The sequence below is a fragment of the Bombina bombina genome, chromosome 5 (genome assembly GCF_027579735.1).
Source record: "Bombina bombina isolate aBomBom1 chromosome 5, aBomBom1.pri, whole genome shotgun sequence".
NCBI classification, from domain to species: Eukaryota; Metazoa; Chordata; class Amphibia; order Anura; family Bombinatoridae; genus Bombina; species Bombina bombina.
Window position 1 is genome coordinate 470179327 of NC_069503.1, and position 24117 is coordinate 470203443.

The 24117-nt window shown below is 39.3% G+C and overlaps 1 protein-coding gene across 1 annotated transcript in view; it reads right to left on the bottom strand.

The window, feature by feature from the left end:
* The window catches only part of LOC128660480 (palmitoyltransferase ZDHHC11), a 238200-nt gene that overhangs the window by 73893 nt on the left and 140190 nt on the right, over window positions 1-24117 (bottom strand). The window contains exons 5-6 of the mRNA XM_053714347.1: window positions 21380-21504; window positions 18246-18401 (exon numbers count right to left, since the gene is read on the bottom strand). Coding sequence (XP_053570322.1) covers window positions 18246-18401; window positions 21380-21504 — 281 coding nt within the window. The remainder of the gene's footprint in view (window positions 1-18245; window positions 18402-21379; window positions 21505-24117) is intronic.

The following is a 24117-nucleotide window of genomic DNA, read 5'->3' on the forward strand; positions in this document are numbered from 1 at the left end:
TGAGAGGTGACATGATTACTTTATATAAATATATTCACGGCCCATATACAGAGATGGCAGAAGCTCTGTTTATTCCAAGAAAATTGTTTCTGACAAGAGGTCATAATTTAAGGTTGGAGGAAAGGAGATTTAATCTCCTGCAACGGAAACGTTTTTTCACTGTAAGAGCAATAAAATTGTGGAACTCATTACCAAAGGAGGTAGTGAATGCCAATACCATAGATACATTTAAAAATAGTCTGGATAAATTTCTGTATATAAACAAAATTCATGGATATGATTGCTAGTATTAAATGGGTCACATTTCAATGGGGTTATTTAAGCTTAACTGGAGCTTTTTGAAAGTATTTTAGATTTGTATAGGTTGAACTCGATGGACTTCAGTCTTTTTTCAACCTTATCTACTATGTTACTATGCATGTTACAACATGTATATCTTTTAAATGGTAATGATGGGTTAAGGGATTTGATAACTATTGGATAGAATTAACACTATTGCAAACCATGTGGCACCTAGAGCCATATGGATACGAAAGAAAGTGATGAGTTGACAGTGTAGGTCATTATAAGAATGGGTTATCAAGTTGTAACGCTTGTGACTAAGTGGTCATGAGAAGGCATTTTAAATCTGTAATCACCAAGAAACTCTATGACTTACACACTTGAACTAATTGTTGAAACACTTATCTATTCATCTCTAGGGATGCCGGGAAACACATCAGGGAACATATCAATGATAAGGAACATAATAAACCATGCTCATATGTCGCCAGACATTTTATTACTGTTCATGGTAAAGAGAATACCTTCAGATGGTCAGTTACAGAACATGTGAGGAGGTGACCATATGGTGATCTTGTTCAGAAGCAAGGCCTTTTGGATTTTCTCCTTGAGGACAAGGAAGTCATACAGGGGGATATTAATAACTATTGGCAATGAAAGCAAGTTACTGTTATTATTTGAGGTGATACTCAATGGTGAATCAGGTTGCTTATAACAGTGTATGTTATGACGTTTTAGTCATAATGTTCTCTGAATATATATTGAGTTTATCGATATGTGCTGTAAGTGGGCACCTAGGCATATGAGCAAGGAGGCATATGACTTGTGCATTTAGAAGAAATTAAAAAACAACGGTAGTATATTGGCATATTCTATAACTATGCACCTGGGTATATGGTGTTAACTGTTGGCGTGTTTTTTAACAGCAAGAAATAAAAGTTAACTCCTAAAACCCTTTTCCTTGCCATTGCTGAGTACATTTTGCATTCTTTTTTAATTTGAACATTTTTGAAAGGCTGCATTACCTTTAAAATAAAAAAACCCGTCTATCATGTAACATGATATTTATTATATAACATGATATTTATTACTCAGTTATTTTGTAACATTATATTAATATGAAAATACTTTACTTTTTTTACATGCTAATGTTATTTAGCACTTATTGTAACATTTTATGACCAGGTCTGTGACTTGATTGCCTGTTGGGGTTGTAATTTTCGTGTACCAATTGGATTGAAGATGATAGATTTAAAAATGGTAGTAGAGACAGTTGTTCTAGGGCAAGAGTGCTGACAAGACCAGATGCACACCCTGCCTTTGTTTTAAACATGTTATAGAAAATGATTTTAAAAGCATTGTTGAATAAAGTATTACTTTTAACTTGCCAGCTTTTAGTATTTCTGGATATACTTGCTGCACTAATCAAATAATCAATGGTATTCAAAACAGGGGAATCTTGCTAACATATCCAGTCAAATATTTGATTTGCCAAGGAGCAGAAACTTATGAAAATTTTTAAAAGAACTCTGCAGCTAACAATTATAAAGGCATTTTATTGGTCTAACAACATAAAATATAATATACACTAGTGGAAAAGCTTGCCCAGAGGGCAGTCTATTGTGGTGACGGAACCACCCTGCCATTTTCAGAATCCACCTGGATGCAACTTATGCCACCACTCCTTTTGCTCTCTCTCTCCCCCCTCTCTTTTGCTCTCCCCCTCTCTTTTGCTCTCTCTCTCCCCCCTCCCTTTTGCTCCCCCCTCTCTTTTGCTCTCTCTCTCCCCCTCTCTTTTGCTCTCTCTCCCCTCTCATTTGCTCTCTCTCCCCTCTCATTTGCTCTCTCTCCCCTCTCATTTGCTCTCTCTCTCTCCCCTCTCAGTCTTAACAAATTATCAAAAATAAAATCTAATCCCTATGAAAATAAAAAAGTCCCCCCAAAATAAAAACACCCCTAATCTAAATGCTAAACTATCAATAGCCCTTAAAAAGGGCTTTTTGTAGGGCATTGCCCTAAGTTAAACAGCTCTTTTGCAGTTACCAAAAAAGTCCCCCCTAACAGTAAAACCCACCATCCACCAAAACCCCCAAAATAAATAAACCTAACACTAAAAAACCTAAACTATCCATTTTGCTGCCCATCCCTAATCTAAAAAAATTAAAAAAAAAAATTAAAAAAAAAACCCTAACCCCAAAAATTGAAAAATTAAACCTAAGTTTAAATTAAGCTAAAATTACAGGGCTTTTTGCAGGGCATTGCCCCAAGTCTAAGTCCCCCCTAACAGTAAACCCCCCCTCACCCACCAAACCCCCCAAAATAAAAGAACCCAACACTAAAAAACCTAAACTACCCATTGCCCTGAAAAGGGCATTTAGCTCTTTTACTGCCCATCCCTAATCTAAATAAAACAACCCCCCTCCCCAAAAAAAACTTAAAAAAAACCTAAGTATAACCCCCAGGTTGGTACTCAGCGTTCCTGAAGTCCGGCGGAGAAAGTTCTGTTCCAGGCGATGAAGTCTTCTTCCAAGCGGCGACCTTTTCTTTCTTCTTCCAGGAACAATCCGGTGTGGATCGGAGGGCGGAGCTGAAAACTGATGACCGCAGAGCCATGGAGCGTGGAGGATCCTCTTCGTATGATTGCCGCTGTACACTGAATAGTGAATTCAAGGTACGCGATTAAAGATTCTTCAAATTCAAATCATCCAATAGGATGAGAGCTACTGAAATCCTATTGGCTGTTTAAAATCAGCCAATAGGAATTCAAGGGACACCATCTTTAATGGCGCACCTTGAATTCCCTATTCAGTGTACGGCGGCGATCGTACGAAGAGGATCATCCACACTCCATGGTTGCCGGTCTTTATTTCCAGGATCGTTGGTCTTCAGCTCCGCGGTCATCGGGCTTTAGCTCCACTCCGCGCCAGATGTTCCTGGAAGAAGAAAGAAGAGGTCGCCGCTTGGAAGAAGACTTCACCACCTTGAACAGGACCTTCTCCGCCGGACATCAGGAATGGTGAGTACCAACCTGGGGGTAGACTTAGGTTTTTTTAAGGTTTTTTTGGAGGGAAGTTTATTTTATTTAGATTAGGGATGGGCAGTAAAAGAGCTAAATGCCCTATTAAGGGCAATGCCCAACAAATGCCCTTTTCAGGGCAATGGGTAGATTAGGTTTTTTAGTGTTAGTTTTTTTATTTTGGGGGATTTGGTGGGTCGGTGGGGGGTTTTACTGTTAGGAGGGACTTTGTGTATTTTAAATGCAAGAGAGCTGTTTATTTTGGGGCAATGCCCTGCAAAAAGCCCTTTTAAGGGCTACTGGGAGTTTATACTTAGAGAAGGGGGTGTTTTTATTTGAGGGGGGGGTTATTTTCATAGGGATTAGGTTTAATTTTGTAAACTTTGGTAATTTGTTTTTTTATTTTCTGTAATCTTAGCCTTTTTTTATTTTTTGCAATCTTAGCTTTTTTTTGTAACTTTAATATTTAGGGGTGTTAGGTTAGGGGATGTTAGGTTAGGGGGCTTAATAATTGAATTAGTTATTTGCGTTGTGGATTTTGGCGGTTTAAGGGATTAATAGGTTAATTAGGTTTATTGCAATGTGGGGGGTTTTGTGGTTTAGGGGTTAATAAGGTAAATAGGTTTATTTCGATGTGTGGGTTTTGCGGTTTAGGGGTTAATAGGTTATTTAGGTTTATTGCAATGTGGGAGTTTTGCGGTCTAGGGGTTAATAGGTTAATTAGGTTTATTGCGATGTGGGGGTTTTGCGGTCTAGGGGTTAATAGGTTAATTAGGTTTATTGCGATGTGGGGGTTTTGCGGTTTAGGGGTTTATAGGGTAATTAGGTTTATTGCGATGTGGTTGATGGTTAAGGGATTAAGGGGTTAGTTACTTTATAATTTTGCGATGTGTGGGTTTGCGGTGTATGTTTTAATACTTTGTGTGGGAGGTTTGTTTTTTGTTTTTTTATACTTCGTGCGGGCGGTGTTTTTTTTTTTTGTTTGTAATACTCCGTTTGCCTTCGCTGCATCCCAGTGGATTCCGAAAACGGTGGATTCTTTCACCACCCTGCCATTTTCCGAATTCACAATTGAATTCTTTTAAATTCTGTTGGCTGCCTCGCGGTGCCAACATTCCATTGAGGATGCCGACGGACATTCCAAATGCAATTATAGTATATATAATAAGGTTTTTATATTAATCTTGTGATTTTGAGATATAATAATTTATCCACCTAAAATAGAGTAAAAAAAAAATCAACATTTTTCTTGTGAAGTTGGGGAGTCTCATTTCTATCCATCAACAATGCTTAGAGTTGTGCTATAAGCTTATGTTAATGCATACTGCAGTATGTGACATGCATTGCTTGCTAGTAGTTTTTATTTCACCATATTTCATGCAAAATATTTAAACCTAGTCCTTTGCGCTCTCTCCCCCCTCTCTTTTGCGCTCTCTCCCCCCTCTCTCTTTTGCGCTCTCTCCCTCCCCCTCTCTTTTGCTGTTTCTCTCCTCCCCCTCTCTTTTGCTCTCTCTCCTCCCCCTCTCTTTTGCTCTCTCTTCCCCCCTCTTGTTTGCTCTCTCTCTCTCCTCTCGTTTGCTCTCTCTCCCCCCTCTCTTTTGCGCTCTCTCCCCCCTCTCTTTTGCGCTCTCTCCCCCCTCTCTTTTGCTCTCTCTCTCTCCCTCCCTCCCCCTCTTTTGCTCTCTCTCTTCCCCCCTCTTTTGCTCTCTCTCTTCCCCCCTCTTGTTTGCTCTCTCTCTCTCCTCTCGTTTGCTCTCTCTCCCCCCTCTCTTTTGCGCTCTCTCCCCCCCTCTCTTTTGCGCTCTCTCCCCCCTCTCTTTTGCTCTCTCTCTCTCTCCCTCCCTCCCCCTCTTTTGCTCTCTCTCTTCCCCCCTCTTTTGCTCTCTCTCTTCCCCCCTCTCGTTTGCTCTCTCTCCTCTCATTTGCTCTCTCTCTCTCTCCTCTCTTTTGTGCTCTCTCCCCCCCCTCTTTTGTGCTCTCTCCCCCCTCTTTTGTGCTCTCTCCCCCCCCTCTTTTGTGCTCTCTCCCCCCCCTCTTTTGCGCTCTCTCCCCCCCTCTTTTGCGCTCTCTCCCCCCCCTCTCTTTGGCGCTCTCTCCCCCCCCCCTCTCTTTGGCGCTCTCTCCCCCCCCCCCCTCTCTTTGGCGCTCTCTCCCCCCCCCTCTCTTTGGCGCTCTCTCCCCCCTCTCTTTGGCGCTCTGTCCCCCTCTCTTTGGCGCTCTCTCCCCCTCTCTTTGGCGCTCCCCCCCCCCCTCTTTTATGCTCTCTCCCCCTCTCTTTTGTGCACTCTCCCCCCCTCTCTTTTGCTGCCTCTCTCACTCTCTTTATCCCCCTTCTTCTGCTCTCTCTATGCCCCCTCTTTAGAGCTCTCTGTCTTGGCAGTCGGCCCCGGCATTTGGCCCCGCTCGCGTCACGCCCGCCCAGGGCCATGCCCACGTCACACAAGCCCGGTCACGCCCACTCCACCACACGCTAACGCCAGGTCAGTTGGAAGGCCAGGTGTGTTTGTCCTCGCGCGCAGTCTCTACTGCGCATGACAGCTTTGGACAAACACACTTGGCCTTTTATTATATACTGTAGGATGTTTAGTTGCTGCTGTTTCATATAGGAAATAGAAAACTCCCATCATTACGTTATATTTAAGTAGAAACCACCTACAGTTTTAAGATTTTATGTTCATGATAAAATATGGAGAAAAAAAACAGATTATGTCACAAAGACTACAGATAAAATAAAATCTGAATTCAGGCAAGGCAACTCCAGTGCATTTGTAACTGCCACTGATGCACAATATTCAAACAAGCAATTTCCATTTAAGCATTTCCTAAATGGATTTATTACTGGACTGAATATTGAACAGAAAAAATACAACTAAAACAGCTCCAGAGGATTAAATTGCACGTTCAGGAACAATTATACTTTGATGCAATCTAGCAGAACACGTTTATTGTTTATTAATTTTGGGCCTACATCATTCTAGCATATTTAGACTAATAACACCATTTTGACAAGAAAAAACCTGTGCAGACAATGTCCTTGTTAGATAAGAAGTCATCATATCCAATAACAAGTTTGTTATAATTAACATTCCATTGCCAGTAGGCAAATCAAATAAATCCGCCTGTCCTACATTTACCATAGTTATATAATATCAGCAACACATGGCAAATTGAGTGACTAGCTTCAAATTAAATCTTCCTAACTGCAAACAGCACAAATAGTTATACATATTATACACATATAAACACACACAATATATACATACAGACTTTGGAGGCCTTCCCACTCAAATACCTTAAAACTTGAAAAATAATGTTTAATCAATTGTAATATTTAATATTGTTTTTTTTTGTTTGGTTTTTTTTTGTGTTTCAAAAGAGCTTTATTGATTGATTTACAGGTTTACAATGTTCACAAAAATGCTTCCTTTACATCATCATGGGGTACCATGTGGTAGTATAAACCAGAACATTCATATATATGGCTCTCTTTTTCTTTTTCATTTTAGAACATTTTAAAACATTTCAAAACATTTTAATTAAACAGTTACATAGAAATAAAACAAAACGAAACGAAACAAAACAAAACAAAAAAAAAAAAAAAAAGGGGGGAGGGGGGGGAAAGGAGGGGTAGGGGGTAAGAGATTGGGATGAAGCTATCTGCCAGCCTCTCTCCTCATTCCCTTTAAATAGAGCCTTTCCATATTGCCTGGATCATTTCATGTGTATCAAGCTTGTTAATTTTGAGATAGTGATATCTCTCCAAGGCAATGAGGTCAAGTACCTCCCTTCTCCACTCTTCCACTGTTGGGACTATCTGGGTTTTCCAATTTTTGGGAATAAGTTTTTTTGCTCCTGTGATCATTATCAACAGGAGAGCTAATTTAGCCGAATCCTCTACCATGGGTAGGGAGCAGAACAATATGCTTTCCATAGTGTTTGGAATGTGAGTATTCAGAAGAGTTGACATGGTGGATGTGATTTGTTTCCAGTAACTGTCAAGCTTGGTGCATGACCACCAAATATGTTTCAGTGATCCTTCCTCGCCACAACCCCTCCAGCATAGGTTGCTCACGGATGGGAAGAATTTGTGTAGCCTGACCGGAGTAAGGTACCAACGGCTTAAGATTTTAAAGTGTAGTTCCTGTATCATGGCGGAAACCGACGAGCGCTTTGTGAGATCAAAGGCCCTCCACCACGAATCTTCCTCCAAGTCCCGGGACAACTCTTTATTCCACGCTATAGTGTAAGTAGGGAGTGGAGTCTCAGCTCCAAATGCAGATATCCTGTAAAGGACTGACACAAGGTGTCTTGGCATGTCTGGAAGGGTACAAAGGCTCTCAAAGTTTGTGGGCTCTCTTCCTAGTTCATCCCTTTTCCTGTGATGGGAGATGTAGTGTAGCAGTCTATTAAAATTGAGCCACGAGGAGAATATCTCCCCGTGGGCCTCAGCCATTTGGCCCTGTGTTTTAAAGGAACCTTGTTCCCTAAGAAACAACATAGACCCCATTCTAAGACTATAGGGGTGCTTGATACGAAAGCCCAATCTCCAGTATGGGAGGTCAGGGTTTTCTATAATTGGTGTAAGAGGAGAATCCCTTGAGTATATATGAGTACTTGTTGCTATTGTTTTGTCCAACATCGCGAGCGTCTCTGCAGTGATAAGATATTTTGAGGTTTGCTTGGGCCTATTGTTTGGAGAGATCCATGCCATAGTCCCTACATTGTTTAATGAGAAAATTTGCATATCTAAGTGTATCCAAGCTTTGTCAGGTTTGTTATGGGACCACTCTACTACCCTTTGTAGAAAGATTGCTCTTCTATATTCAACTAAATTCAGCAAGCCCAAACCACCTCTACTCCTAGGTAAGTACATTGTTTTTTTTGGGACCCTGGGTCTAATATTCGCCCAAATGTATCGTTCTATTGTGGCTTGTAGTTGCTTGATATATCCTTCTGATATTGGAATAGGCAGGGCTTGGAAGATGTAAAGGATTCTAGGAAGGATATTCATTTTACAGACTCCTATTCTCCCTAACCAGGAGATAGGTTTGTTCCTCCAGCAGGAGAGGTCCCTAATTATGTCTTCCCTCAAGGGTATAAATTCCTAGGTACTTCAACCTAGTACGGGCTATTGGGATCGAGTGTGTTTCATGTAGGGTGATTATGTGTTGTGGGGGGGTATTAATGTTCATAAGTTCTGATTTGTTTAGGTTGAGAAGGAAATTGGAGAACGCACCATAGGACTCCAGTTCCCTCAGCAGCTCAGGGACAGAAGTTTCAGCTTTAGTCAAGGTGAAGAGCACATCGTCAGCATATAATGCTTGTTTACTCTCCAAGTCTCCTACTTTGATACCCGATATTTTGTCATTAAGTCTAATTTTTTGTGCAAGTACCTCAATTGATATGGCGAATAATAGGGGAGAAAGGGGACACCCCTGCCTTGTGCCGTTGCTGATGCAAAAGGTGTCAGATAGTAGCCCATTTTCCCGGACCCGAGCATTCGGGGCCGAATATAACGCCATTGACATGTTCAAGAAATCCGGGGGAATACCCATTTCGCTCATAGCCCTCCACAGGAAGGGCCAGCCTACCCTGTCAAAGGCCTTTTCCGCGTCTGTAGCGAACAGGACCATGGGAGTGCCCGACACCTTCGCGTAATTAATCAATTGAATTACTTTAGTAATGTTATCCCTTGCCTCACGTCCTGGGATAAATCCCACTTGGTCCCTTGCAATCAAATTTGGGAGAATTTTATTCAATCTATTAGCCAGTATCTTGGCCAGAATCTTCATGTCAGTATTAATTAGGGATATGTGTCTAAAATTGCCTGGGGTAGTAGCAGGTTTGCCTGGCTTAGTGAGAACTTTGATATGCGCTTCTAGTAGCGTTCTAGTCAATGTGGGATCTTCTCTCAACTTATTAAACATCTGTAGCATATGTGGGGATAATACTCCTTCGCATTTTTTATAATAAGTGGATGTGAGTGCATCCGGACCCGGGCTTTTCCCCGAAGGGATGTCAATGATAGCTAAGTGAAGCTCTTCTATCGTTATCTGAGCAGCCAGAGAATCAGCAGTCTTTTTATCTATTGTGGGGAGTTGCAAATTTTGAAAATAATGGTTCATGCTTTCCTCATATGTGGTGCTATCCCTTCCTAGGTTATATAGTTTGTTATAATAGTTACGAAAGGTTTCTGCAATCTTAGAACTATCTTTTACTGTGTTCCCATCTGTGGTCTCAAGTGAGTGTACGTATGTGCTTAATTGTTTCCTTTTTAGATTTCTGGCCAGAATCTTCCCTGGTTTGTTCCCCCCTTCAAAATAATACTGTTTTAGAAATAATGCTTTACGCTGAAGAGCTTCAGTTAAATGTTTTTTAAGCTGTTGTCTGGTGTCGGATAGCTACAATAGGACCCGATCATTATTTGGATTTTGCTTATGGGCCTTTTCTAGAGCTGTAATTTTTTGTAGCAATGAGGAGTATCTTTCCCTCGCCAGCCTATTTAGTTTAGACTTATGCTTTATTAATGAACCCCTTATCACAGATTTGTGTGCCTCCCATTCCAGTTGTCTAGAAGAGGAAGAGTTTAAATTTAGGGGAAAATATTCCGTAATCTCTTTTTGAATTGACGCTAGAAATATTGGGTCATTTAGTAAAGAGTCCTCCAGTCTCCAGATCTTTTGAGATATTGGAATGTCTGGCCAGAGTATGTTGCACGTTACTGGGGCGTGGTCTGACCAAGTGATGGGGCCGATGGTGCAGTCTCCAATAATAGATAGGCCTTGGGAGTCAGTGTATATATGGTCAATTCTCGTGTAACGAGTAAGTGTGTGGGTTAGAGTAAAATGTGTAATCCTGCTCTGTAGGGTGTAATGTCCTCCAGATATCGTGAAGTGTAAGGCTGTGTAGAACATGTTTAATGGTTTTAAGTTTCTGTGAGGCTACACATGAGGTCCCTCTTGAAGAGTCTAAGTGTGGTTCCAAAGAGAGGTTAAAATCTCCCGCCAGGAAGACCAACCCTTGGGAGTGATCTAGAATCAAATTGGCTAGTTTTTTGAAAAATCCTACCTGTGTCTGGTTTGGGGCATATATGTTAATTAGTGTTATGTGGTGACCATATAAAGAACCCTTTATCAAAATGTACCTGCCTGCGGGGTCTTTTTCGATATGTATAACTTGCATTGGTAGGGGTCTATGAAGAAGAATCCCCACTCCCGCTTTTTTGTTTGGACCAGAGGCGAAAAACGCGTGCGGATACAGTTTATTATACCACTTTGGTTCTTTGCCCTTCTGGAAGTGGGTTTCTTGTACCATAAGTACATGGCTGTTAATTTTATTCAGCTCTCCAAATGCTATAGAGCGTTTCCCGGGGCTGTTTAACCCCTTGGCATTAATTGTGGTTAGCTGTAGAGTGTGGTTTTGAAATTTACTAGTTTTGGGAGGCATTTTGAGATCCCAGATGAGAGGAGAGGGAAGGGAGAAGGAAAAAAAAAAAAAAAAAAAAAAAAAAAAGGGATGAAAATTTGGTGTTTAGGTAAATCTATATAGTAGAGACCAAACTGTCTCTCTACTAGAGATACTATAAGGGAAGAAAGAGAAAAAGAAAAAAAAAAAGTTATGCGGTAGGTTAAGAGAATCCTAGTATTTAGGTAACCAGGTTTGCAATCAAAAGAAGTTCAAGAACTAAGACAAAAATGGGGGTGGTATCCCCATGCACGGCAAATAATAACCATAACAACATCTTGCAGATAAAGTTAAGTTCTTATAACTGTGTTGGGTCTGTGGAGCGGCTGGGAGGGAAGGGCAAGGCGAAGCAATATGGAGGGGGTCAAAAGGTTTCAGGGGGAAAGGGGCAGCACCAGCAGCCAAAACACAGGTGCAAAAGGAGACAAGGTAGGGGAGTGGAAGCCGATATTTTTGTCCCCTTGTAGTATTACAGATATCTTTTATGGGGCAAGATCTCATCAAGTCTCCTTTTCCAGGCATAAGGCCTGTCCCATCAGCTAGTCTGTGAAGGCTAACATAATGTCTACACTATTCGCAAGTTGCCTGGGGTGATAGAAAAGGACGAAGAGATATGAAGTAGAGATAAGATATAAGATATATGGACATATGGACAAAGGGGAGTCCGGGGAAGATAGAAGAAGGGAGAGGGGCAAGGGGGGGCAGTATACGCAGCTCATAGGGGAAAACAATTTCATGTATAAGGGTCATATAACCAATAGAGTACACAAACCCCCATTGTAAACATTATTACCCCCTCAGAGTGAACATTGCACACATCATCCCCGCCTCCCCCTACAAAAGTATTTACAAGATAGAGACCAAAACATTTCCTTTCGCAGTACTTTAAGCTACATATTCAGTCTTACCTCTGTTGCAGTTTTGCCCTGGAGGGGATAAGCAGCCCGATATGGGTTAATAAGCAGGGGGAGAAGAGGGTGTAAGGGAGGGATAAAAGCAACCAGAGACGTGTATTAGTAGGAGGAGGGGATGGGGAGGGGAAGACAAAGGAAAGGTGGAGGAGTCTAGAAGGGTAAGAGGGAAAGAGGAGAAAGGAAGTGGAAAAGGAAGGATGGACACAGGGGCCTGCAGTACCCCTATATAACTGACTGGTAAACATTGTTAAACAGCATATATTTGTATAACAGACTATGTGGTAGAATGAGTAGTTTAAGTCTCTGTAAGTCCAGCTCATAAAATATCACTTTTACTCCTTTAGAGGAGAAGATTACCAGAGAACAACTTCAGTATGGCATAACTGCTGGGCTGGTGCTTTGGTAAGTGGTGTTATCACTAATACATTCAATCCCTTGTGGAGTTAAGGCTTGGTGCTAGGGTAACTCTGCACTGCCTTTAGTCCCCTCTGAAGGTGATCTTATATTGAGACTGAACATAGTTCCATTAATGACAAAACAGGTAGCAAATTAGTTTACTCATCTGTGGTATGTCCATCCATGAGAGCTGAAGTTCCTGATGCCTCCCCTCCGGAAGGGGGGTGTGGTCCTCTGGGTCCCCCATTAGAGATGTCCAGGTCTTTGAAAAACAGATGTGGGTCTGTACCCGGTCTGTAGATACATGCCTTGTTATTGTGGTTCACAATGAAGGATACCGGGAATCCCCACCGGTAAGGCATTTTATGCTTGCGGAGGTGTGAGGTTATATGGGAGAGTTCCCGTCGTTTTTGCAAGGTGACTGGAGAGAGATCAGAAAAAATTTGTATGTCCTCCCCGGCATGTGAGATCTGGTGTTTAGCCCTTGCACCTCTAAGAATGTCCTCTTTATCTTTGTAACTTAAAAATTTAACAATAATGTCTCTGGGTGGTGCTTTTGGAGGAGGTTTAGGTCTAAGCGCCATGTGGGCTCTCTCTATTGGGATTTCCTGTGCTGAGGGGGTATCTTTTATTACCCTGAAAAGGGCCTGTAAGTAGCCTTCTATTGCGGGGGGTGGACAGACTCAGAAATCCCCCTGAACCTGAGGTTGTTGCGTCTGCAACAATTGTCCAAGTCCTCCATTTTGTCAGTTAAATAAAAAATTTGTTCTGATTGACTTCTCAAATCTTCAGCATTGTGTTTAACTTTGTCAGATATAGTGCCCTGCTGTTCTTCTATCTTAAGCACCCTGTTATCTAGGGCGGATATATCTTTCCTAAGGTCACCAAATAAGGTTCTCATCTCCCTGAGTACATTTTGTATATCCTCCTTAGATGAGAGATGTTGTAGATCATTTTTTGTAATATAAGGGGTTTGAGGTGCTTCATCCTGCATGACCTGAGACATTATGTTTTTTTGTTTATTAGTTGTGCTGTCACTAGTAGCTTCTGCTCCAGATTCAATTGGTTTTAGATATTGACTTAAGGGGTTTGTATGTCCAGACTGTCCTGCTTTAGATTGTCTCTTGCAAGGCATTACACACTGCAGTTTCAAATAAAATATATAAATGTGTTCGTGTGTAGGGGAGTAAGAGCTGCTTCCTCAAAGGAGGCCTTCAGATCAGAGTGGAAATTTTTTTTTAGAAGAGAGGGGATTATGTCTTCCCTAAGTCTCCAGAACAGTCACTCCTTTATTATATTGTGGGGGATTCTTAACTAATATCAGGGGCTTTTGTGTGTTGCACAGATGTCAGTATATTTGGAGTACCCCAGGCAAGAAATCCTTAACCCACTCTATGCGCGATTTATTTAAGTCTTTTTTCCGGTCACTCTGATATATTCTTTTTCCCTGCACTGTATAACCTGGAGTTAGGGTTATAAAGCTATGTTCTTATGTTCCCTCTCTAATTGGGGCAATATTCCTGACCCTCTGACCCCTCAGGCGTTATATGCTGGGCTGCTAATTATTTCAGTGCTCCGGGCGCAGTGTATTAAGTGCGCGTCTCACCTCTGATCAGGAGCCAACCGCTGCCGATTCCTCCCCTCTAAGCCGGTCCTGTCAGATGTCCGGTCAGTAGCGCATACGTGCAAAGTTGTTTTGGGGCCTACGGCAGTTTTTCCGTTGTGCTATCTTCGCGCTCAAAGAACCCTGCACCTTCTCCTCTGTAATCTCCCGGGCCTGCAGAATCAACTGGCTGTTGTGCGAACCCCCTCAGAATTCCGCTAGAGAGACAGAGGGTATGCTCCAAGTCTTCCCCTCCTTGGCCACAACATGACAAGATGAAAGTGCAAGATTTATCTGAGCCTAAATGTTTTTGCCGGCATGGGAGATGAGAGCCCTTTTAGTGTGCGGCCATCTCCCTGCGTGGCTAGGCTCCGCCCCTCCTTTAATATTGTTTTAATGTGTTTTTACTGTAAATATTTTACCTTCTAATGTTCTTCACTTAGAAGAAAATGTTCTTAGTATTTAATATATATATATATATATATATATATATATATATATATAATTTTTTATTTATTTTTTACAAAAAAAAATCAGATATATAGAAATAAATTTAAAAATTAAAAAGAATATATTCTTCTAGGTGAAGAATATTGGAATGTCACATTTAGCGCTGCAGGTCTAATGCGTTGTCGGTTAGCACGTTCCATTAAAGTCTATGGGGAAAAGCATTTAACGTGCTCACAATAAGTCCAGGTGTTAGTGTGTGTCGGGTTTCACTCACGTGCAAACAATTTACTTTTAATGTGAATTCTAACTTGCCTGCATTAGAAGCTTACTTTAAGCGGCGTATGTGCGCAAGTGGAAAATAAATATTAGTGGGCCATTTGTAATCTGGCCCTAAGGGGGCGATTTATCAAGCTGAGGCAGACAGGGACGCCACAGCTTGCCTCTGGTGCAATTTCTTTTCCCCAGCATTTTTTTTTTCACAGCTACATGTTGTGCAATGGAGAGGCACAAGCAGGTCTGCCCACCATTACACAACATGCTGCGCCATCTAGTGGATGAAAGTGGTTAAGATCATTGCATGGCCCATTAACTGCTTATTTGAGGCAGTCCTATTTGGGCTGACCCAATCCAGTGAGAGGCATTAGTAAGTGGAACTTAGGGTTGGGGCTGGATGTTAAATCATATAAAACAAAACAAAAACGAAAAAAAAAACTTTCATTTATTTTGTTGCTGTCCTGTGAAGCTGCAAGCTTTGCTAAAGTGAAAAAGAGAGTTCTGTACTACCCCTCTAAGTGCAGTGGAATGTTCCACTGTCACTTCCTGAATCCTTACAGAGCAGGAAGAGAAGAGATGCAGAGAGCAGTGTTTTAGCCACATTTTATTAAAGTAAGTGCTGCAGCCTTAGATTTTACTGAAAGGGATTCTGTTAGTGAAAATTATAATTTAATGAATGTGGTTTAGTGTTTTTTGTTTTTTTACTCTTTTACAGCAGTTTAATGATCGTTATTTTGTTTACTCAAAATTTACACCCACTAATTTACACCCACTAGCTTGCCTCTGTACTTCACACTAATGTAGTCTCACTTTCTGAACTCTCTGTATTTCTGCTGTTTTATTACTTAAAAATGCAGTGGTCCATCTTCCCCCCCCCCCCTTGTGTGTGTGTCTCTTTCTCTCTATATACCTATCCATCTATCTCCTTATGTGTTATTTTCCCCCATGGTCTCTTTCTCTCTCTGTCTCTCCCCCCCTCTGACTCTCTCATCCCTTATGTGTCTCTCTAACCTTCTGTGTGTGATTGTGTCTCTCTTTCTCTCTCTCTAACCCTCTGTGTGTGATTGTGTGTCTCTCTCTCTCTCTAACCCTCTGTGTGTGATTGTGTCTCTCTCTCTTTCTCTCTCTCTCTAATCCTCTGTGTGTGATTGTGTGTCTCTCTCTCTCTCTAACCCTCTGTGTGTGATTGTGTCTCTCTCTTTCTCTCTCTCTCTAACCCTCTGTGTGTGATTGTATCTCTCTCTTTCTCTCTAACCCTCTGTGTGTGATTGTGTCTCTCTCTCTCTCTAACCCTCTGTGTGTGATTGTCTCTCTCTCTCTAACCTTCTGTGTGTGATTGTGTCTCTCTCTTTCTCTCTCTAACCCTCTGTGTGTGATTGTGTCTCTCTTTCTCTCTCTAAACCTCTGTGTATGATTGTGTCTCTCTCTCTTTCTCCCTCTCTTACCCTCTGTGTATGATTGTGTCTCTCTCTATTTCTCTCTCTCTCTAACCCTCTGTGTGTGATTGTGTCTCTCTCTTTCTCTCTCTCTAACCCTCTGTGTGTGATTGTGTCTCTCTTTCTCTCTCTAAACCTCTGTGTATGATTGTGTCTCTCTCTCTTTCTCCCTCTCTTACCCTCTGTGTATGATTGTGTCTCTCTCTATTTCTCTCTCTCTCTAACCCTCTGTGTGTGATTGTGTCTCTTTCTCTCTCTCTCTAACCCTCTGTGTGTGATTGTGTCTCTCTTTCTCTAACCCTCTATATGTGATTGTGTCTCTCTCTCTCTCTTTATTTCTCTCTCTCTAAACCTCTGTGTGTGATTGTGTCTCTCTTTCTCTCTCTAACCCTCTGTGTGTGATTGTGTCTCTCTCTCTTTCTCTCTCTCTAACCCTGTGTGTGTGATTGTGTCTCTCTCTTTCTCTCTAACCCTCTGTGTCTCTCTCCCCCCGTCTCTCTCTCCCTCTCCCCCCCCGAGTGCTTTTCTTTCTACCTTTTATTTATTTAATTAATAAATTGGTAGTGCCATCTGATGGTGTGGCTTTATTTAAAGGGGTAGGGTCAAGCGCCCCACCATCTTTAAATTTCACCAGCCGCCACTGGATCAAGACATTTTTATATTTACTGAATAATGAAAGAATCTATAAGCATAATTTGCAGCATTAAAGTAAAAAGTATGTTTTTAATGGGCATGGATTTCTAGATCTCATAATCAGAGCAAGCATTGTGTTATCTGGCAAGAGTTTATGTTACAATCCTTTTAGACTAAAATCAGATGTTTACTAAGTTGACCAGTTTTCCAAGACACCATTTAAAGGGACATGAAACCCATATGTTTTCTTTCATGATTTAGAAAGAGCATGCAATTTTTAAATAACTTTCCAATTTACATCTAATATCTAATTTTCTTCATTATTTTAATATCCTTTGTTGAAAATCATATCTAAATATGCTCAGTAGCTGCTGATTGGTGGCTGCACATAGATACCTCATGTGATTGGCTCACCCATGTGCATGGCTATTTCTTCAACAAAGGATATCTAAAGAATGAAGGCATATCCTAGCCACTGCCTCACCAGCCTCTGACGTCACCGCACGTCACTGCCTAAGAGGTGGCGAAAGGGTAGGGAAGCACCGGTCTAATGACCACTGCTTGTTAAATACGGCGTGCAGGTTCTCTTGTGAAAACCTGCAGTCGTAGGCAGGCAAAAGCCTGCCAAAGAGCTTGATAAATCGCCCCTTAAAGGGACAGTACACTGTAAAATTGTTTTTCCATAAATGTATTTTAAATTACTTGTTATACCAACTGAAGAGTATAAAATATTTGAGAAATTGCATTTTCAGGTTTATTTGTTTATCTGAAGTAGCTGGTTTTGTGCTTTGAAACCACAGCCTATTACAATGGGTTGAGCTTCAGGTAATATCAGATCTCATTATGTTAACACTTGGTGTACACACACTTGCTTCCTTATCTTATATTTGTCTGGAACACCAAAGCTCAATATATAGAGAGAACAATGGAAAAGTATCATTTTATTACTTAACTATCCTGCCCCCCACTGGGAGTTTCATTCCTTCTGCTGACTGTGTTTACTTAGGCTTGTCAATAGCGTATACGTCAGTATCAAAACTTTCAGTATAGGTTGGGAAACCACAGGCTAAATCGGCTATTTCAAATGCCGAAATATGAGTAAAGGAGCTATTTGCAACCAATTTAATACACTCTAGCAGGTAAAAATGATCATTGGGAATAATTTAAAGGGGAGAAAGTTTTTGGGTGAACTGTCCCTTTAAGTGTTTTATGAATGTTCTATGTTTGTTATTTGAGCTTTTTCACTAAAAAATATTTTTGGCAGAAGTGCAGCCTTTGGTTATACTTTAGCATTTTTCTTTCCAGATATGTTTATATTTATACAAAACTATTGTAAACATTTCACATTTACTTTTAATTACAGACAATCAATAGTTCCTCATTGCCTTTATTTTCACAGTACACATAACCTTAAAGTTTTAATGCAATACCTAACCACATGAATCACAATATTAGTTCTTAGATGTTCTATACATAAAAATATGTAATTTGTTTTTGAACTGTGTTGCAAGGGGAGAGTTTTGTGAGCTACTAGAAATTATTATATAAGTGTTTCTTGTGACCGTAATATTATAATATCTTCAGGCATTGTTTGTGCTATATGAGAATTTGCTATTTTTGAAATGATTAACTGGAGTTTAGTGTCCGCTCAGAATTTAAAAAAAATAAAATAATTTATATATATATATATATATATATATATATATATATATATATATATATATATATATATATATATATATATTGTTTTGCTTCATTCAGTGAAAAATATTACTTACATAAATAAATATGAAATACCAGTAAGTGTCCAAGAAGTATTAGTGATACAATCCCTAATAGGAAAGTAATCACAGCAACAGTAAGAATTCCTGCTGCAGGTGACTCCACAGGCGCAAGCGGAAGGAACACCAGCCATGTGTTGTTCTGCTTAACTTCTACAGGAGAAGAAAAAAATTATTATTACAGAACAGAATCAGTTTGAATATTCAATTTAGACAATGTAATAACACTCCGAATTTCAAATAAGCAGTAGAATTTTTCTGACAAATTATTTTCCCCATTTGATTGCCATTGCCCCCTATATCATGTGACATCCATCAGCCAATCACAGACACTGAACTCTTCCACATGTTCATAAAGTGTGTATATAAAAAGACTGTGCAAAATGTGATAATGAAAGTAAATTGGGAAGTCTCTTAGACTACATGCTCTATCTGAATCACGAAAGTTTAACATTTTCTTTTAGTGTCCGCCATTAATAATATTACACTCAATGGCAAATCGTGTTAAATGCACCATTTAAACTCTAATTCTCACTCAAACACAAAGAGGTTGGTAAATGCTTGGGATGATGCACTTGCTCAGTAGTGAAATATATCAAGCTTAAAGGGACATGAAACCCATTTTTTTTTCTTTCATGATTTAGATATGATTTTGAGTAACTTTCCAATTTGCGTCTGATTTATTTTGCTTCCTTCACTTAGTTTTTTTTGTTTAAGAAACAGCAATGCACATTGGTGAGCCAATCACGAGGCATACATGTGCAGCCAATCAGCAGCTCCTGATCCAATCTAGATATGCTTTTCAACAAAGGATACCAAAAGAACAAAAATTAGATGGTAGAAATAAATTGGAAAGCTGTTTAAAGTGGCATGCTTTCTCTGAATCACAAAACAACAAAAATGGGTTTCATGTCCCTTTAAAACCTTTATGCCCCCTGGCTACGATGATTAAATAATCAACTGCATTACTGATGACATCACAGATTATGCTACAGTAACATCATCAATGATATCACACATCGAGTGCACACAGAAACATTTTACACTTGACATTAAACCTAAATGTTTTCTTTCAGGATATAGATAGAACATACAACTTTAAACAACTTTTTAAATTACTTCTATTATCAAATTTGCTTCATTGCTCAATGCACTACTGGGAGCAAGCTCAACTCATCTAGTCAGCCAATCACAAGAGACAAATGTGTGCAGGCACCAATCACTGGCTTGCTCCCACTAGTGTAAGATATGTACATAATTTTTTTCAACAAATGATACCAAAAGAACAAAATATATTTGAAAACAGAAGTGAATTTAAAACTGCCTTAAAATGACAGTCTGTCTGAATCATGCATGTTTAATTTTGACTTTCCTATCTCTTTAAAAAGAAAAAGGGTGTGGCCAGGTAACATGTCCATTAAAGGGACAGTCTCCACCAGAATTTTTATTGTTTTAAATGATAGATAATCCCTTTATTACCCATTCCCTAGTTTTGCATAACTAACACATTTATAATAATATACTTTTAACCTCTGTGATTATCTTGTATCTAAGCCTCTGCAAACTGCCCCCTTATTTCAGTTCTTTTGACAGACAAGCATTTTAGCCAATCAGTGCTGGCTCCTAGGAACCTCACGTGTGTGAGCACAGTGTTATCTATATGACACACATGAACTAACACCCTTTAGTGGTGAAAAACTGTCAAAATGCCCTAAGAGAAGAGGCGGCCTTCAAGTGCTTAGAAATTAGCATATGAACCTCCTAGGTTTAGCTTTCAACTAAGACTACCAATAGAACAAAGCAAAATTGGTGATAAAAGTAAATTGGAAAATTGTTTAAAATTGCATGCCCTATTTGAATCATGAAAGTTTATTTTGGACTAGACTGTCCCTTTAAATAGGCCCTGAGGAAAACACTGATTACACTAAACAGTGAGCTATTAGTCACCCACACTAACTGCACTCAAACCTATCTGGGCAGATACTGCAGCTCTGCACCATTCAGTGTAGACACAGTCATTAAACACTAACCCACCTGCACTAATGCAGCTCATCTAGTAGTTAGAAGATATTAAACCATGAGTAACACTGCCCCATCACAGACAATACACATGCAAGACAATATATCTGCAATATCATCCATGGAGGTCAGAAGCTAGTCCAATTCCACCACATCACCTAACCCAGCACTTTTGTCCTAGCAACAGCGCATTAAAAATAGTCATGTGACACATGGTCAGTAGTGGGCTACTAGTCAAAATGTTTATTCATCCTAAAGTTTATAAGCATCTGAAAAATACATTTTTTTAAACATTTAGTTTATAAAAAACAAGAACATTATTTTTCAACATGTATTTTACTATTATGAAAAATATTCCGATTTAGTTTCTCCTTTTTTTATTTTTTTATTTACTTCTTCTTTGACTAGCAGGGTCAGGTAATATTCTCCCATGTTTACATGAAGAATCATTTCTGTTTATTAGGTTACTATACATTAGGTGTCCATGAATGCTCAGGTTACTGTCAGTAGGTGACACCATTTAGCAGAACAGCTTCATAAGTATAGTATAGTGCTTCTAAATGACAAAGTATAGCATTTTATTATTGCACTATTGCTTGCATATATCTATATGTTTAACCCTTGAAAGGTGTTTAACCACAAATTTATACTCCGCAATGGAGCTAGCTGAATGCATCATGTGAGCCTATGACAAGGGACATGTGTGTACCCACCAATCACCAGCTAGCTACCAGTAGTGCATTTCTACTCCAGAGCCTACATAGACATGCTTATCAACAAAAGGACACCAAGAGAACAAAGTCAGTTTGATAATAGAAGTAAATTGAAAAAGTCTCTTAAAATCGCATGCATTATCTTAAACATGACAGTTTAATTTTGGCTTTCACTTCCCTTTAAACCTCAAAAATTTAATTTACAAATGTAAGAAGATCTCTGAGCAAAATATTGTATACAATTGTAAAATGTTTCTCTAAATATAAATATTTCCTACCACAAATGACTTATTTTTCTGTAGGAACAATATGGTAAAATGTACTTTTATGCACTGAGATCTAAGAAACTAATATATATAATAATATATACAATCATCTGTATGGCTATACTTAACTTACTTTCAAACTGAGGAGACATCCGAAGTTCAGCAGGATTTACAAAATGCTGGATAAAAACATATAGAATCACTATAACAATCAGCAGAATGCCAAGAACAGCAGATACCACCGTGTTGAAGAAAAACCTGTTAATAAAGCAGACAATGTGTCACTTAATTTATTACAATTTATTGTATTGCCTATATGAATATATACATATTTTCATCACCGTGTTATCCAACTCTTTATTGCTCATAAGAGTAACCATAAAATACATCACACTCTACAAAGTACACAAATAACTAACGTCATGGTGTAAAAATCCAACAGGTGGTGTAATGGTGGAGCCATGGAAGAAACCATTACAATTTGAAAACAAATGGTCATTATGCAGAAAGAATAATTGATCAGTAAGTGATAGGACAGGATCTGCATTCAGCAATTCATCAAGAAAATAAGTTGTACTGGGTTATAGCCTCTTGTTCTGTTGCCTAACAGGTAATGTCACTGGATTTGATTGGGGTCAGATCAGGGTTTGTGTTGGTATTTCAAGGATGTTGATAGGGCATAGTTATTTTACAGACCACAGCATACTTAAAGAACAAGCTGCCATGTAACCCCATAACAAAAAAGATAACAAAATAATCTAGCATATTATTGATGTACCTATAACAGCTGCCACTTCTCTGGGAAGGCTTTCTACAAAATTTTGGAGTCTGCCTGTGTAAATTTCAACCAAAAGAACATTTGTGGAATCAGCCATGTTGGAAGAGAAGATCTGGAACACAATCAGCATTCCAATTCATTCTAAAAGGTCTTCAAGGGGCCTTCACTATGGAGATTTTTTTGGCTATGTTTGTCTATGGCAGCATTTCCCAAACCCAGTCCTCAGGACCCTTACTCAAGTCAGATATTCATTATATCTTAACTAGAGCTCTAGTTAAGATATAATGAATATCTGGCCTGAATAAGGGTCCCGAGGACTGGGTTTTGGAAACACTGGTCTATGGAGATTTCATGGCTGTGTGCAGGTTTTCAAGCAACTGCTAGTAATGGGTGTGGCTGAAACACAAACTCAGTAATTAGTAGGGGTGTTCCTATAGTGTATTTAGTAGTAGGAAAATAGTCCTAAAAGTAATATTATGACTAAGAAGTGCTTGTAAACACAGGGAAATAGAATAATCAAATTAGTTGGAGAATATAATTATTTAAATCTGTTGTCACAAAGATGTTAGTTGTTAACAATTTGGCCAGATAGGAGTGTTGTAAATTTAATGTGTGTATTCAAAAGGGTATTAAAGAGCAGCATGAACAACAACAAAATACAAATGAAACAGAGAGTGATGTGTATACCATTATAACTACTGTGTCTGTGTGTATGAAAATGATAGATTAGGGAAATACATGTTGTCTTTCCCTTTACTCTGACATAAGCAAAGCTACTATGAGAAGATAAAACACATTTGCCTTATGGAGAAAAGTAATACAATTAGTTAAGCTATGTGAAGAAGTTTGTAGAAAAAAAAAGTCTGAACTATAGCTCTATGTAATAAGAAAATATATGCAGAATGTAGAAACATTTGATAATGTAGCATATGAAGGCAGGTGGCTTTAATAGAAGACATTATCTGGTACAGTGCTAATCATAATGAAACTGCACCATTCGGGAGAGGACTCAAATGTCCTACAATGATGGAATGAAAGGATTCCAAGACAGGATGCCTGACCAGCAATCGCCCTGATAAATTGGTAGGATTTGTGTGTACTGTGTGATAGACCTGCAAACATTATTTTAAGACATACTGTAAAAATGTTCTTATAAGTAATTGTTATTGAACCTATTATAATGGATTCTAGTTATTCTAATTTTTTTTTTTTATTACATGTGTGGTCTTGGAGTTAAATAACGTTTTAAGAAAGGAAATCCACAAGATATTTTTTTTTTCATAACCTTAAAATCATTTGTGAAAATTGGAACTAGTTATTTGCAGGATTAAGTTAATCTAATTTTAGTGCAGTGGTTTGCATACTAGAACAGGGATGTGACATCAGTCCGAGCCTTGAGTGGCCTCCACTAAGTAATATTGATTAAGTAGTCATTTCCTTTCCATTTCACTGAATTGTGTTTGGTTGCCCAACACCTTACTAGATAGGCTTAAAAGAATAGCACAGATTTGAAAAAGTTCGGGTGGAACAAGAGTCTAAGGGCCTGATGATAAAAGATTCTCCTACTTGGGGAGAAATTGTACAGCAGACTTGACAGGGGCTGAAGTCATTGAATGCTAAAAGAAAAAAGGGCGGAACCCCATAGCTCTGCGAGATCTCTTACAAGATTCTAGACAGGCAAATTTGCTATACTTCTCTAAGGGGAGTTAATCTCTACATTTCTGAATATTAACGAGACCCAGTGCAATATACTACTAGGCTTGTGTGTTTTGTTACACTTACACTTTGTGCTATTTTATATTACTTTAAATTTCAGATTATTACATTTAAGCTTTACACTTTCTATTTTAACACATTTAGATTTAGCTCCAGCAGTGATTTTAGAAATTCTGAGTTTTGAAAGTTTCTGTGTTACTTTAACAACATTAGGATCATACTTTCTATATAGCTTTTACAAATTACATTGCACTTTGTATCTTCTCTATTTTAAAATAAAACAAAGCTTCAGAAAGTGGGCAGGATAGTTCCCTGGGCTGAACAGGGAGTTCCCAGGGTATGACTGAAGCTCTCTAACAATTCTTGTGAAATGCTGT